Consider the following 16,711-nt stretch of genomic DNA (forward strand, 5'->3'; position numbering starts at 1 on the left):
TGCGGGGGGGGGGGGGGGGTTTAGGGGGAGATATGAGCGCTGGACGGGGGTCCCAAGAAGAGCGAGATCATGCCTGCTCTGTGCAAAAATAATTCCACAGAGCAGGCAAGTAAATTTTTATCATTAAAAATAAATGCAAGCTTTATAATCACTTTAAATCTAGGATTTAGCATAGATTTGCATCCATTAACAACTTAAAAATGTAGAAAAAGTCAAGCTGCAGCTCTGACTGGTAAATGTACCAGCAAGTCTGACTCCTGAGTGTCTGACGCCTTTGCTAGCATTACATATAATTGCATTTCAATGATGACATAACATAGAAAAGTGCCAGCAACTGCATTTATTATGATTACATTATGCACCAAGTCAAGATCAAGAGACACCTGTGAAAGCTTGTGACAGAGTACATTAACCACTTAAGAACCGGACCAAAATGCAGGTAAAGGACCCGGCCAGTTTTTGCGATTCGGCACTGCGTCGCTTTAACTGAAAATTGCGCGGTCGTGCAAAGTGGCTCCCAAACAAAATTGGCATCCTTTTTTTTTTTCCACAAATAGAGCTTTTTTTTCGAGGTATTTGATGACCTCTGCGGTTTTTATTTTTTGTGCTATAAACAAAAATTTGTTAACAATCGCCATTTTATTCTCTAGGGTGTTAGGATAAAAAATATATATAATGTTTGGGGGTTCTAATTAGAGGGAAGAAGATGGCAGTGAAAATAGTGAAAAATTACATTAGAATTGCTGTTTAACTTGTAATGCTTAACTTGTAATACCAATGACCACCACCAGATGGCGCCAGCTTACACATCTGGTGGTAATAACTTGTCATACCAATGGCTCACCACCAGCTCACAAAAAAAAAAAAAAAAAAGTTTGCCCCCCCTTCCGAGCCAAGTCGCCAGGACCCTATTTCTAGTCTAGTTTCTAGCACAAAAAATTGTAAAAACCACGGAGGTGATAAAAAAATGAAAGCCATTTGTGAAAAAATAAAAAAAGGACACAAATTTTATATGGGTACAGCGTCGCATGACTGCGCAATTCTCAGTAAAAGAAAGCTGTGCCATTTCGCAAAATAATGGCCTGGTCAGGAAAGTGGCTAAACCTTCCGGAGCTGAAGCGGGTAAATAATGCTTTACAATTTAACTAAACCCATTTGATTTCAGTCAACTAAAATGTACTGGAGATTTTAAAATCAACAAACTAAAATGGCATTTTAGTTAAAAACACAAACTAAAACTAAATGGAAACTTTATGTCAAAATGAACACAGGTTTTTATTTTCGGCACGGTTGGAGGGGTGAGCAAAGCAGATAAGAGGCCCTTGTGTACAAGCGTCAATTGAAAGTCTATGCAGTAAAGATCAGGTTAAAAGAAGTGACAGTGTCAAAGATATAAATAAACATCATGCAATCTATGAAGGAGAACAAATGGCTTTGCGGCCTTGGCACAGATTCTTGGCTGCTTTACAAGTACAGGAAAAAAATAAACATCCAACAACCACAGCACCTGTTTCACTTTGGTGATCTTTCCTATGAGCTCTTCTGCAGAGATACCACCAGCAATGACTTCCAGTGGGATTCCATTGTCCCCGATGAAGAAGCTGGAGGGGACACATACCACAGGATCTAAAGGAAGGCTTGTCAAGGAGAAATCGCATGATGAGATGTTGTGCGCGCTGGATGTACAAAATCCTTCCTGATGCTAGAATGGTCCTCATTTTTCAATGTCTTTTAAAGCGTTAATAAACCCACAACCGTAAATTAAATCTGTATATGCAGCAGAGCATGCTCGTTATTCTCACTGTGGAACCTAAAGGGTTAATCTCGTGCATTGTTTAAAAAGGCCGTTTGATCCTGTCCCCCTCTTTTACTGTCCCCAATCCATCTCCTGATAGAACATAGCCTTGTGGGCACTCCGCACATGCTCAGTTTGTTGTGCATTGCTAGAGAGTTTTTTATTTTGGGAGGGTGCATGTGATCAGCACAGGGCCAATTAACACTATCCAGGCAGAGGGTCAGGGGGACCTTATAGGACAGAGTAGAATGAAAACTCATCCTACAAGCTTTAACCAGACACTGATAGCAGTCACAAGACTGCCATTTACTGCTGATGAGAAAAGGTATTTAGCAGTTTATATTTACTAAAATAATTAAATTTCCATGTACTGTGGGAGACCAGATATAGTGAATGCAGAGTCCTGGGTTAAAGAGGTTGTAAAGGTAAATGTTTTTTCACTTTAATGCATCCTATGCATTAAGGTGAAAAAACATCCAACGTTACCGCAGAACCGCCGTTTTACTTACCTCACCCCTCGAAAGTCCCGCGCGCGTCCTCGTGATCCTCTTCGGTTCCCAGCCTGGCCGTTGATTGGCTAGGTTGGACGGATTGATAGCAGCGCAGCCATTGGCTGACGCTGCCGTCAATCACATCCGATGACACGGCGCGCCGGGGGCGGGGCAGAGTGATACAGTCGGCGGCTATGCCCGCCGCTGGATCACGGGAGCGCGCCCGCAAAAGCTTTCCACCATGCTCGCTCGCATGAAGGTGGAAAGCTTTTGCGAGGAGGAGCCGAGACAGACGCGAGGGACCCCAGAAGACCAGGTTCGGGGACACTCTGTGCAAAACGAGCTGCACAGTGGAGGTAAGTATAACATGTTTGTTATTTAAAAAAAAAAGTAACACTTTAAAGAGCAAGTAAACCTTCTTCTAATGATTGTACTTATAGGTAAGCCTATAAGGCTTCCTTGTAGATACTGTAAATATCTCCTAAACTTGCACAGTTTAGGAAAAATTGACTGTATACTGTGCCGATGACAGGACGGTAAAAAAAGTCCTGCTAGCAGCATCTTTGGAGCGGTGTGTATACCGCTCCTGCCCATTGAAATCAATGGGGCACTGCGGCTATACCGTCGGCAAAGCGCCTCTGCAGAGGCACTTTGCAGTGGTTTTTAACCCTTTCTCGGCTGCTAGCGGCCGAATAGCGCTGCGAAAATTGACCGTAAAGCGCCGCTAAAAACTTACCGCTGACGTCGCCCCACCCCAGTGTGAAAGAGGCCCAAGAGAAATAATCAACTTTATTAAAATGTTTTTCTATAACTGCCTGGAGTTCATTTTTAAGTGGTGATATGCTTGGTATTGTCCTCAAATGACAGTATAAAAAAGTAAAGTAAACAGCGGGTTCAACTTACAGGGTATATTGTAAGAACTCAAAATAAGTAGAGCTTGAAAATAACATCTATGATCAGAAGTTACATCTAAAGACAAAAACACACATACATGTACAAACACGGCAAAGGTCAAAGCCATCTAAAGTGTCTGGAAGAGTGCAAATACAGTGCCCATCATGCATATCCTTTCTAAATCAAAGCTGGCCAGGCTTATTATAAAAAAAATAAAAATAAAAAGTAAAATTCACATAAATCCGCTTTTCCTAAACTTTTCACACCAAAAGGAACCCTCAAGGGAAGCTTGCATCGAAAGCTCACTAGTTGTAGAGATCACAAAATAAAGAATATGACACCCTGAGAGTATCTGTATGGTGGGATGACGGCTCCCAAAATACACCGCTTCTCTCTTGTCTGAACACGTTCCCAAGAGACCCTTCAGAGGGTTTACTATGGAGAACTTTCATGTTCCACTACATATCTTATTACCCTTTCCAAAGGGTCTCTTGTGGTGACATTTTCCTGACAGACTGTTCAATGGGGAAACAGAGGGAAAGGTTTTACAGGTAGAGAATTTATTATATTTATTTTTATTACATATGGGCAGCATGCATTGCCCATGTGAACTACAATCCTCCTTTATGGAGGAACTCCAGGTCATTTATAAAAATTAGGAATTTCAATCTGCACTAAAGATCAGGGTGGATAAAAATCGACTATTTAAAAATAAAAAAATTATTTATTTGATTATCAAATTTTATTGAAATGATTTTGAAGAAAAAAAAAAAAAAATCTAAAAAGATCGTTTTCTGTTGAAGATATATTACCAATTTAGTTTATTCAGCATGAAATGGAGCTTAGTTATGTAGCATGAGGCTGTATGTTCTGCAATATTTTCATTTTTAGTAAACTCATTCAATTAATCCAAGCTCTGCAAGCTGAGAGAACATGCACTGCATTCACACAATATCACAGTAACCATGAGAGAAAAAGTTCAGCCATGTATAAATTTTGTCCAAGCACTTGTAAAAACACTCATAGGTAAGGCACCTAATCCCAAAGAGAAAATTAGATAAGACAATAGGAGGGAACGGGGATATTTGCAGTGCATGGGATATATATATATATATATATATATATATATATATATATATATATATATATATATATATATATATATATATATATATATATATATGAGATAGATAGATAGAATTAAATTTTTTATAATAAATGTGAAAGATAATGTTACGCCGAGTAAATAGATACCAAACATGTCACGCTTTAAAATTGCGCACACTCATGGAATGGCGCCAAACTTCGGTACTTAAAAATCTTCATAGTCGACGCTTACAATTTTTTTACAGGTTACTATTTTCGAGTAATGCCGACAGCCGCGATTGCGGCTTTGTTTACTTCTGGTACCGGGCGTGACGTCATAACGTCGCACCCGGGCCTCTGACGGTCATAGAGATGACTGGTGACCATCAGGTCACCAGTCATCTCTATGCTTCCCAGCCAGCGCTGGCCGATTCGTTCTCTGGGCCCCCGATGGCACGGGAGAGCCCGGAGAAGCACCGGATGGCGGCGGGGAGGTTTGGGGGATGACACGTCCCCTCCCGCTGACTATATGAACGATCAAGCGGTGGAACTGCCGCTTTGATCGTTCTCATTGTGCAGAGAATTGGCGGCTGAAGACGGTGATATCTGAATGATGCCTGTAGCTGCACCCATCATTCAGATATCACCGCACAAAGCCAAGGACGTCCTCGGTTGTCAAGTGGTTAAAGAGCACCTGTCATTTCAGATCTATCGTGGCAGAGTCTCCACTCACCTGCTGTGTAGCAATTATTTTCCAATTATAATTATTACAGTTTTCCTGTAAAAATAAAAAAAAGAACTTCTAGTAAAAGGATACAGATCTGGGAGAACTGAAGGCAGGTCTCACTGTAAGGAAGACAAACAGATAAAATAAATATCATATACAAGCACAATCATGTTCTCATCACTCGATATAAATACAATAGAAAAGGTTGCCTTGGGTCTGGAAATCCAGAATACACTGCCAGGGTCTGGAGCACGAGATAACAAAGCTAAAGTTAAATATATTTACATTTTTTGTCTTCCACGTTTTCTTCCTTTGTCCTCAACATGTTAATAAAATGTTTAACCACTTAACCCCCGGACCATATTGCTGCCCAAAGACCAGAGCACTTTTTGCGATTCGGGACTGCGTCGCTTTAACTGACAATTGCGCGGTCGTGCGACGTGGCACAAAATTGGCGTCCTTTTTTCCCCACAAATAGAGCTTTCTTTTGGTGGTATTTGATTACCTCTGCGGTTTTTATTTTTTGCGCTATAAACAAAAATAGAGCGACAATTTTGAAATAAATGAATATTTTTTACTTTTTGCTGTAATAAATATCCCCCAAAAACATAAAAACAAGTTTTTTTTCCTCAGTTTAGGCCGATACGTATTATTCTACATATTTTTCGAAAAAAAATAAAAAAAAATAAAACCTCAATAAGCGTTTATTGATTGGTTTGCGCAAAAGTTATAGCGTTTACAAAATAGGGGGTATTTTTATTAATATTTTTTTTTTTTTACTAGTAATGGCGGCGATCAGCGATTTTTTTTCGGTACTGCGACATTATGGCGGACACTTCTGACACATTTTTGGGACCATTGGCATTTTTATAGCGATCAGTGCTATAAAAATGCATTGGATTACTATAAAAATGCCACTGGCAGTGAAGGGGTTAACACTAGGGGGCGGGGAAGGGGTTACGTATGTCACTGGGTGTGTTCTTACTGTGGGCGGGGGGGGTGGCCTCACTAGGGGAAATCACTGATCCTCTGTTCATACATTGTATGAACAGAGGATCAGCATTTCCCCCCTGACAGGACCGGGAGCTGTGTGTTTACACACACAGCTCCCGGTCTCCGCTCTGTAATGAGCATTCCGCGCGCGCGTCCCTACTGGCCTGCGAGAGAGCCGACGTAGAGCTACGGGCTCTCGCGCAGGGGAGCCAACCTGCCGCCGTAAAACGACGTCGGCAAGTAGTTAACCACTTGTGGACCGGCCCATGTAGATATACGTCGGCAGAATGGCATGGACAGGCATAATCACGTAGCTGTACGTGGCCCTTTAAATGCCTGCCGTGTGGTCTTTAGCACGCAGCCGGCGGCGCGCTCGCGACCCTGCTGCCTTCCCCTTGAGTCGGACCGTGGGTCCCGCAGACTGAATCCCATTTTTTTTTTTAATTGGATATGTTTTATATGAAAATGTAAAAAAGTTTTTTTTCAATAGTGTAAAAAATAAAAACAGCAGAGGTGATCAAATACAAACCAAAAGAAAGCTCTATTTGTAGGGGGGGAAATTACGTAAATTTTATTTGGGTACAGTGTTGCATAACCGTACAATTGTCAGTTAAAGTAAAGCAGGCCATACACGGTCGAATTTCGAACAAATTTCAAACAAAAACAGAACGTTTTTTGTTTTTTTGTGATCAGATGATGCCACCATCGATTTTCGACATTTAGCCGACCAAACCTTCATGTTACTACAGAAAATAATTTTCGTTGCCAGGAATATTCTTTTCTCTCCAGGAATTTTCTTTTCTTGCACATGCGCTTTTTTTTCCCCCCATTACATTTCTCGCACGATTCTTCCATCATTGATCAGAAAATCGTTTGTTTTTCAAAAAAAATTCCGATTCCTCAAATTTGATTGCTGCACGAAAAATCGGCTGTTGCTGCAGCCCACTAACGGTGCGAAATTCTTTCCGAAAAATTCTTTGATACGATTTCCGAAAGAAAATTCATTCGAAATTCGAACCGTGTATGGCCGGCTTAACGCGGTGCCGTATCGCAAAAAAAACGGCCTGGTTATTATGAAGGGAGGGGGAAAATCTTCCAGGGGTCAAGTGGATACATTTAGTACACATGATGCAATAATAAAAAAAATAAAAATAATGATGCGTGGGTTTACTGAGAAGAGCTTAAGTTGGTTATCTTGTTACCAGCATAGTTTATACCAGGGCTCAGCAATCTGTGGCTGTCCAGTCCTTACCTCCTAACAAGCCCGGGCAACAATCCAGCAGCTGTTACTCTTCAGGCTGAGTGTGCCAACCAATACCAACCCTATGTAGTAATAATCATGAAATATCAAATAGTAGTTGGTCACATGCAACCAGACTCTTCTGTAATGTTGAAGTTTTGTAGCTTCTCCAACCCACTTCTTCAGTTCTGGAGAAGCCATTGTCTTAGGCCCCTTTCACACCGTCCGACCATTGAGGTCCGCCTGACATATTTGTCGGCGGACCTGAACGGCCGCTCCATACTTCTCTACGGAGCGTCTGATGTCAGCGGAGACAGGTCCGCTGACATCAGACCCGATCAAATCAGATGGATGGCGATACGTCCCCAATCCGTCCATGGCGGATCGGATCAGATCTGATGAAAACGCACATGCTGTGCGTTTTCATCAGATCGCTTCATAGGAGACAGCTGCGCTGCACAAGCCCCTCCCCACTCAGGGAGCAGAGAGGGACTTGTCACCCGCCGGCTCAGCAGAGAAATACAGAACAGGTCCGGTGGAATGTGACTGCTACTCGCTATACTGTGACCTGGATGAAAAAATAAAAATAAAAAAAAACCTTCACAGACGATAATTATGGAAGAATGTCATTTTTATTACACATCTGGGAGGAGCAACACAGGTGGATCTTGTATCATTTATTGTGTTAATTCTACTACATAAAAATTCAAGTAATAAAAGTTCACAAACCTCTTACTATCGATTTTAATAGCGATAAATCCTCCAGATGTGGCCTGTGCCACGCCTTCATCTTCCCAGCTCTCCGCCATCTGCACCGACTGTTCATCATCCCCTGTAAGTAGAGGAGATGATGAGTAACTGCGATGTACTATCTATACCAGTCCTGGGAAGGATGATGACAGGGTATGACTGAGCTCTGAGACACACCGCCCCAGAGGGAGCCTAAATATAATAGGCCTTGTGTACACTCCATGTACAGACACAGCTGTCACACCACTGTCATCACATCATCAGGACTGTCATCACATTATCATGTTATATACTAAAGTCCAACTCCATCCCTTGTACAATCTGCTTTCCATCCACCACCAAATCTGTCATGCAAGGCCCTGCGCACTGCATACAAACTACATACATTGTTTACATTTGTGCTCTTTATATTCATTGAGGGGAAAAAAGGATTTGATCAGCTGCCGATTTTGTACATTTGCCCCCCTGACAAAGAAATGATCAGTCTAGAATTGTCACAACGAGATTTCCCAGGGATCTTCTATACAGGGAACAAGCTGAGATTAGGAGCACTCGGACCCCGGTCCCTCTCTCCTCTCTCTCTCGGACCCCGGTCTCTCTCGGACCCCGGTCTCTCTCCTCCCCCTCTCGGACCCCGGTCCCTCTCTCCTCTCTCTCTCGGACCCCGGTCCCTCTCTCCTCTCTCTCTCGGCCCCCGGTCTCTCTCCTCCCCCTCTCGGACCCCGGTCTCTCTCCTCCCCCTCTCGGACCCCGGTCTCTCTCCTCCCTCTCTCTCGGACCCCGGTCTCTCTCCTCCCTCTCTCTCGGACCCCCGGTCTCTCTCCTCCCTCTCTCTCGGACCCCGGTCTCTCTCCTCCCTCTCTCTCGGACCCCGGTCTCTCTCCTCTCCCTCTCGGACCCCGGTCTCTCTCCTCCCCCTCTCGGACCCCGGTCTCTCTCCTCTCCCTCTCGGACCCCGGTCTCTCTCCTCCCTCTCTCTCGGACCCCGGTCTCTCTCCTCCCTCTCTCTCGGACCCCGGTCTCTCTCCTCCCTCTCTCTCGGACCCCGGTCTCTCTCCTCCCTCTCTCTCGGACCCCGGTCTCTCTCCTCCCTCTCTCTCGGACCCCGGTCTCTCTCCTCCCTCTCTCTCGGACCCCGGTCTCTCTCCTCCCTCTCTCTCGGACCCCGGTCTCTCTCCTCCCTCTCTCTCGGACCCCGGTCTCTCTCCTCCCTCTCTCTCGGACCCCGGTCTCTCTCCTCCCTCTCTCTCGGACCCCGGTCTCTCTCCTCCCTCTCTCTCGGACCCCGGTCTCTCTCCTCCCTCTCTCTCGGACCCCGGTCTCTCTCCTCCCTCTCTCTCGGACCCCGGTCTCTCTCCTCCCTCTCTCTCGGACCCCGGTCTCTCTCCTCCCTCTCTCTCGGACCCCGGTCTCTCTCCTCCCTCTCTCTCGGACCCCGGTCTCTCTCCTCCCTCTCTCTCGGACCCCGGTCTCTCTCCTCCCTCTCTCTCGGACCCCGGTCTCTCTCCTCCCTCTCTCTCGGACCCCGGTCTCTCTCCTCCCTCTCTCTCGGACCCCGGTCTCTCTCCTCCCTCTCTCTCGGACCCCGGTCTCTCTCCTCCCTCTCTCTCGGACCCCGGTCTCTCTCCTCCCTCTCTCGGACCCCGGTCTCTCTCCTCCCTCTCTCGGACCCCGGTCTCTCTCTCCTCTCTCTCGGACCCCGGTCTCTCTCCTCCCCCTCTCGGACCCCGGTCTCTCTCCTCCCCCTCTCGGACCCCGGTCTCTCTCCTTCCCCTCTCGGACCCCGGTCTCTCTCCTTCCCCTCTCGTACCCCGGTCTCTCTCCTTCCCCTCTCGGACCCCGGTCTCTCTCCTTCCCCTCTCGGACCCCGGTCTCTCTCCTTCCCCTCTCGGACCCCGGTCTCTCTCCTTCCCCTCTCGGACCCCGGTCTCTCTCCTTCCCCTCTCGGACCCCGGTCTCTCTCCTCCCTCTCTCTCGGACCCCGGTCTCTCTCCTTCCCCTCTCGTACCCCGGTCTCTCTCCTTCCCCTCTCGGACCCCGGTCTCTCTCCTCCCCCTCTCGGACCCCGGTCTCTCTCCTTCCCCTCTCGGACCCCGGTCTCTCTCCTTCCCCTCTCGGACCCCGGTCTCTCTCCTCTCCCTCTCTCTCGGACCCCGGTCTCTCTCCTTCCCCTCTCGTACCCCGGTCTCTCTCCTTCCCCTCTCGGACCCCGGTCTCTCTCCTCTCTCTCGGACCCCGGTCTCTCTCCTCCCTCTCTCGGACCCCGGTCTCTCTCTCGGACCCCTCTCTCTATCCCGGTCCTAGTCTGGGGCCCCCTGTGTGTCTATCATGTGTCCCGGAAGTCCACACTGAGACTTGCACCCCCCATCCCGGTCAGACACACGCTTCCCCTCACCCGCCACAAAGACTACGAAGATGGAGCGCTTCTCCTTGGCCGCGGCTATGGCCTCCGGGATGGAGCCCTGAAACCACAGCATGTCCCCAGCTGCTATCAAGGCGATTCGGACACACAGCGATGACGAGGCGGACAGAACCAACAAGACGTCATCACGCCGTACGTACACCCCCTCACAGGCCGTCCGGGAACGCCCCTGTGCGAAGTCCTAGCAGAGGCACGCCCCCTAGCTTGTTGTCATGGTGACAGACGCCGCGGCTGAGGCTGGAGGTTTATTTAATTTTGGTCTCCAGTAAAATGTCGGGCGCTGTAGTGGGGGCGGGGCTGAGTGTCGTGTGTCCGGGGCGGATTCAGAGGAGCGGTCCTCCAGCTGTGTGTATTCCGCTATCATCCCCAGTCCTGAGCGAGACACATCTGCCGGGCACAGCAGCATCATGGCGGCAGACGGCAGCACCCAGGTGGGAGAAGAGAGAGGCGCCACCTTGTGGCGGGGGGCAGTGCTGGGGACACGTCTTCTGTATGATGGACACACAGGTCATCTGGCCTCACACTGTGACCCCTGGAGGTCAGAGGTCACCTCACACTGTGACCCCGGGAGGTCATTGATATTCATTCCCCTGTGGGGCTCATTCACAATGTGTGCTTCTCTGCACCTCATCACCACCCGTGGTCAGCAAACAATATTGTACTATAGGGGTGTTTCGTCACATATGGCGACCCATCACATTTGGCTACGCGCTGGAGTGGGCATGTGTGACGCCGCCATATGCGTTAGGGTTGCCACCTTTTCTTCAAGCCAAACCCGAACACGCCTGGGACACCTTTGGGTGCCGCAAGGAGAGAAGTAATGTGGTGCGCATAGCGATCCGCAGCGAATGGTGGGTGTGGCCAGATTACTCTTTCTGACATCACCACCCTGCCCCCCAGCGATGCCAAATCTGCCACTAGACGGCCGCCGCAGCTCTCGGACGGCAACAGATTTGCGCGTGACTATCTTAGTTACTTGAGGACCACAGTCTGGTCTGAATAATGTGTCCAGACACGGGATTCAAAACCCGAACTGTCCAGGTGAATCCCGTACAGGTGGCAACCGTAATATGCGTTCCAAAACTTTTACAAATGCTAAATTCTCATCAAAAAGCAATTACTAAAATGTTCACAAATTCCTTTCAGCTAAATTCCCTAGCTATATTCTTCTACCCATCACATTTGTAAAACTGTTGGAATGCATATGGCGGCGTCGCGCATGCACACTCCATCGCGTAGCCAAATATGATGGGTCGCCGTATGTGACGAAACAGGGGCCCCTTCACACCACATCAATACTGTGTGACGCAGAACAATGGGGGACGTGCCACAGTGCAACTTACCGTACTGCTTCCAGTATTGCACAGAGTGACTCTGAACCGCCTTGTTTGTGGTCTCCCGCTGCTGATTTTGTCTCCTCCTCCCTTTTGAATGCAAGATGCTTGCAGGCTCGCTCCCAAGCCAAGCTATGTATGTCCATTGACACACACACCCAACGCGGCCCTGCCGCCCTCTGCTCGCTCTTTACAGGATTTGATTGGGGAGAGAGCACAGCGCTGAATCAAGATAGCGCTCAGGTAAGTATTTAGGGGGATTCTGGAGGGAGCTGATCATGAAAGGTCTCGGATCGGCCGACATCGCGGGCAACCTGGACAGGTAAGTGTGCTTAATAAAAGTCAGCAGCTACAGTGTTGGTAGCTGCTGACTTTAAAAAAAAATAAAAAAAAAAATAAATAAAGCTAGACCCACACTTTAAGGTCATCTATTTAAAAAAAAAAAAAACATTTTTTTTACCTACTGCTATTCTTTTTAAACTAAGGCCCCTTTCACACGGGTGGACCAATTGTGTACTGCCACTCCAAGGTGTAATGTGTTTCCCCGCTGGAACTAAGGAAAAGGGGTGCTGGCGTCAGGTTTCACTCATCCAGAAGTGCCAGTATAGAAGGTGTAGGCCAGGGGTGGCCAACCAGTGGCCCGGGGGCCACATGTGGCCCGCGGAGCACTCTGATGTGGCCCGCGACCTCCTGCTCTGGAATGGCGGGTTGCCAACCCGCCATAACGCAGCATCAGTGTTGTGAATGAAGCTGGTGGTAGAGGAAGAAAGCGACTGCGGAGCAGAGCCCCATAAGCCGATGCTTCCTCTACAGCGCTGGCTTTTGCCACAGGCGGAGTCTATGGCAAAGTTCAGCTAAGACACAGGATAGACACAGGTGCATTACGCACGGTATCGGTACCTATACTAGTATCAGTATCGGGAAAACCCTAGTAAAGACATTTGGAATGTTAGGCACATGAAGAAATCCAAAGTCCAGGGATCTGCACAGGGATATTACTCTTCTAATTGTTTCCTCTTTTTAGGCATTAATCAATTATTACTGCCAGGAAAAGTACTTTCATCATGTTCAAACCGCCTCTAATGAAGTTCTCAAGGAGTATGTTAATGATCCCGTATTCCTCTTTTTCCGGGCCTTCGGGATGTTAATGGAAGGTAATTGATTCTAACTGAAAATTCTCACTTATGCCGCGTACACACGATCGGTTTTCACGTCGGAATGAACTCTGAGGCCGCGTACACACGGTTGGACAAAACCGATGAGAATGGACCGAGGTTCAGTTTCATCGGTCTAAACCGACTGTGTGTATAGCCCATCGGTCTGTTTTCCTTCGGTCCAAAATTTTAAAACATGCTTCAAAATCGAACCGATGGACCGCTGCCGATCGGTCCGAACCGATGGTTAGTATACAAAAGCATCGGTTCAAAACCCGCGCATGCTCATAATCAAGTCGACGCATGCTTGGAAGCATTGAACTTCGTTTTTTTCAGCACGTCGTGTGTTTTACGTCACCGCGTTCTGACCCCGATCGGATTTTGAACTGATGGTGTGTACACACATCAGACCATCAGGCCACTTCAGCGGTGAACCAATAAAAACGGTCCGTCGGACCATTCTCATCGGTTTTGTCCGACCGTGTGTACGCTGCCTCACGGGTTTTTCCGACAGAATTCCACTCATGCCGTCACATACACACGGATACAGCAAATTCCGACCGTCAAAAACGTGGTGACGTACAACACTACGACGAGCCTAGAAAAATGAAGTTCGATGCTTCTGAGCATGCGTCAAATTGTTTCCGAGCATGCGTGTTTTTTTTTCTCCGCCGGAATTCCATACAGACGAACGGAATTTCCGATAGAATTTTTTTCCGTCGGGAAAAAAAGAGAACGGGCCAGATTCTCATAGATACCGCGTTGGCGTAGTGTAACCCATTTACACTACGCCGCCGCAAATTACTTGAGCAAGTGCCGTATTCGCGAAGCACTTGCTCCGTAATTTGCGGCGGCGTAGTGTAAATGGACCGGCGTATGGCCGCGTAATTCAAAGGGGGCGGCTTGTATTTAAATTAAGCGCGCCCCCGCGCCGATCGAACTGCGCATGCGCCGGGCAGAAAAAAAACCCAGTGCACATGCTTCAGCTCATGATGGAAAACGTCAATGACGCCGACGTGAGCGTCATTGACGTAAAGTCGTATTCGTGAACGACTTAGTAAAACGACGTAACCGACGGAAAAAGACGACGCGGACCCGACGCCATACTTAACATGGCATACGGTGGACTGGCGTAAGGTTACCCCTCATATAGCAGGGGTAACCTTAGGCTTACGGAAACGACGTAAACGACGACGACGCGGCGCAAATTCGTCCGGGAATCGGCGTATCAGGCTCATTTGCATAGTCAAATGAGAACTGAACGTAAACTCCACCTAGCGGCCGGCGTCGAATTACATCTAAGATCCGACGGTGTAAGTGACTTACACCTGTCGGATCTAGTCCGTATCTATGCGAAAATGATTCTATGAATCATACGCATAGATACCCGGGGCCAAAAACAGAGATACGACGGTGTTTCCTGAGATACACCGTCGTATCTCTTCTGAGAATCTGGCCCAGGATGTTCTCTTTCTAAGTTCGTCGGAATTTCCGAAGGAAAAGGACCGATGGGGCATACACACGGTTGGAATATCCAATGAAAAAATTCCGTCTGACTTTTTCCATCGGAAATTCCATTCGTGTGTACGCGGCATAACTCTTAACTGTAATACTTAATGGAAAACCTCACTTGTTTCAAAGTATTCACATGTTTTTTTCATTTGGGATTCTACAGATCAAGTGTCGGAGTTCTTCCAGGAAATGGAAATGATAAAGGATAAATCCGATGTTTCACTGTGTTCTCTTATGGCTTTAATATATGCTCACAAGAAAAGCGCAGATCCAGGTAATTTTTAGTTTCCATGCAAAATAGTATTTTCTACAATCCTGTAAAAATCTAACCATTTAGATTATCTGACACTAAAGCTACCCATGGTTGGATTTCTCTTGTTCAGACCACAGGATGTACAAGAAAAAAAATAGTATATTCTGCCATCCATGCCCTTTTACACTGGAGGCGTTTTCAGGCGCTAAAGGGCTAAAAAGAGTGCCTGTAAGTGTAAAGCTCCTTAAAAATGCCTCCCCTGCAGCCCGAGTGTGAAAGCCTGAGAGCTTTCACAATGGGGCGCTGCGCTGGCAGGACGTTAAAAAAAAAAAACTCCTGCAAGCAGCATCTTTTGGGCAGTGCAGGAGCGGTGTATACACTGCTCCTAAACCGCCCCTGCCCATTGAAATGAATGGGCACTGCTGGCGAAGCACCTGCAAAGCGCTTCGGCAGCGGCGCTTTTAGGGTGCATTTAACCCTTTCTTCGGCCGCTAGTGGGGGTTAAGAGCGCCTTGCTAGCGGCCAAATAGCCCTGGTAAAGCGCCACTAGAACTAGTGGTGCTTTACTGCGGCTCTAAAGAGATCCTTGAAGTGGACTTTAAAGTGAAAAAAATGTAAAAGTCAGCAGCTACGAACACTGTAGCTGCTGACTTTTAATAAGCACACTTATCTGTCCAGGTTGCCTGCGATGTTGGCTGCCCGAGGCCGATCCATCCCTCGGACCGGGTCCCGGCGCCGCCATCCTCACTAAGGGAAACAGGCAGTGAAGCCTTGCGGCTTCACTGCCCGTTTCCTACTTCGCATGCGCGAGTTGCGCAGCGTTTTGTTATTAGGCACACCGTTCTGTGTGTCCCAGAAGGCAGCGCGTCTCCATTTCCCAGGAGGCAACGCGAGGAGGAGAACACAGAACCTCATTGCGGATGAGGAAGAGGCAGATTAGGACGATCTGCCTAGTAACAGCCATTTCTGGTAAGTATCATTTTTTTTTTTTTGCCTTTTGGCAATTTTTTTAATTTTTTTTTTTATGGTGGACCTTGACTTTTTAAGTCCAAAACAGCTCCCACCACCTTCTAACTCCTAACTACCCTGTGGAAGGAAAATGCCTTTACTTATTCTTGGCTCCCAGCAGCCAGCTTAAAGCGGGAGTTCACCCTAAAAAAATGTTTTAACCTTAGATTGAGGCTCATTTTGTCTAGGGAAATCGGGTGTTTTTTTTAAAATCGAAGCCGTACTTACCGTTCTAGAGAGCGATCTTCTCCGCCGCTTCCGGGTATGGTCTTCGGGACTGGGCGTTCCTATTTGATTGACAGGCTTCCGACGGTCGAATACATCGCGTCACGAGTAGCCGAAAGAAGCCGAACGTCGGTGTGGCTCTATACGGCGCCTGCGCACCGACGTTCGGCTACTTTCGGAAAATCGTGACGCGATGTATGCGACCGTCGGAAGCCTGTCAATCAAATAGGAACGCCCAGTCCCGCAGCCCATACCCGGAAGCGGCGGAGAAGATCGCTCTCTAAAACGGTAAGTACGGCTTTGATTTAAAAAAAACTACCTGATTCCCCTTCACAAAATGAGCCTCAATCTAATGTTAAAAATTTACTTTTTGGGTGAACCTCCACTTTAAGGGGAGAGGAGGGACAGCTGACAATGAATGCCCCATAGGAAGCCTATCGCCTCCCATTTCAGCCATTGTCGGCACTCTCTCCTCTTCCCTGAAGCTGGTCGCTCCAGAGGTCACATGACTGGACCAGAGCACCCACATTTTCCTTCTATAGGGCAGTTAGAATAGGAGTTAGATGGGGGTTGGGAGCAGTTTTAAAGATGAAGTAAACCCTCTGAAACTTACCCTAAAAAAAAAAAGCCTGCAAGAGAAAGGCATAATGAGCTAGTATGCATAACTGATCGGGTCAGAACGCGGTGACGTAAAACACAACGACGTGCTGAAAAAAACGAAGTTCAATGCTTCCAAGCATGCGTCGACTTGATTCTGAGCATGCGTGTATTTTTAACCGATAGTTGTGCCTACTAACGATCGTTTTTTTTCCATCGGTTAGGAATCC

General features: G+C 47.3%; 2 protein-coding genes across 2 annotated transcripts in view; one reads left to right on the forward strand and one right to left on the reverse strand.

Annotated features, from left to right (window-relative positions):
• Window positions 1-10,550, reverse strand: part of UBXN4 (UBX domain protein 4) — a 31,209-nt gene extending 20,659 nt beyond the window's left edge. The window contains exons 1-4 of the mRNA XM_040358062.1: window positions 10,372-10,550; window positions 7,956-8,058; window positions 5,084-5,112; window positions 1,508-1,626 (exon numbers count right to left, since the gene is read on the reverse strand). Coding sequence (XP_040213996.1) covers window positions 1,508-1,626; window positions 5,084-5,112; window positions 7,956-8,058; window positions 10,372-10,453 — 333 coding nt within the window. The 5' untranslated portion in view covers window positions 10,454-10,550. The remainder of the gene's footprint in view (window positions 1-1,507; window positions 1,627-5,083; window positions 5,113-7,955; window positions 8,059-10,371) is intronic.
• Window positions 10,551-10,708: 158 nt separating this feature from the next.
• The window catches only part of TTC21B (tetratricopeptide repeat domain 21B), an 87,286-nt gene continuing 81,283 nt past the window's right edge, over window positions 10,709-16,711 (forward strand). Inside the window, exons 1-3 of the mRNA XM_040358061.1 lie at window positions 10,709-10,829; window positions 12,757-12,886; window positions 14,562-14,672. Coding sequence (XP_040213995.1) covers window positions 10,806-10,829; window positions 12,757-12,886; window positions 14,562-14,672 — 265 coding nt within the window. The 5' untranslated portion in view covers window positions 10,709-10,805. The remainder of the gene's footprint in view (window positions 10,830-12,756; window positions 12,887-14,561; window positions 14,673-16,711) is intronic.

The sequence above is a fragment of the Rana temporaria genome, chromosome 6 (assembly GCF_905171775.1).
Source record: "Rana temporaria chromosome 6, aRanTem1.1, whole genome shotgun sequence".
Classification (NCBI taxonomy): Eukaryota; Metazoa; Chordata; class Amphibia; order Anura; family Ranidae; genus Rana; species Rana temporaria.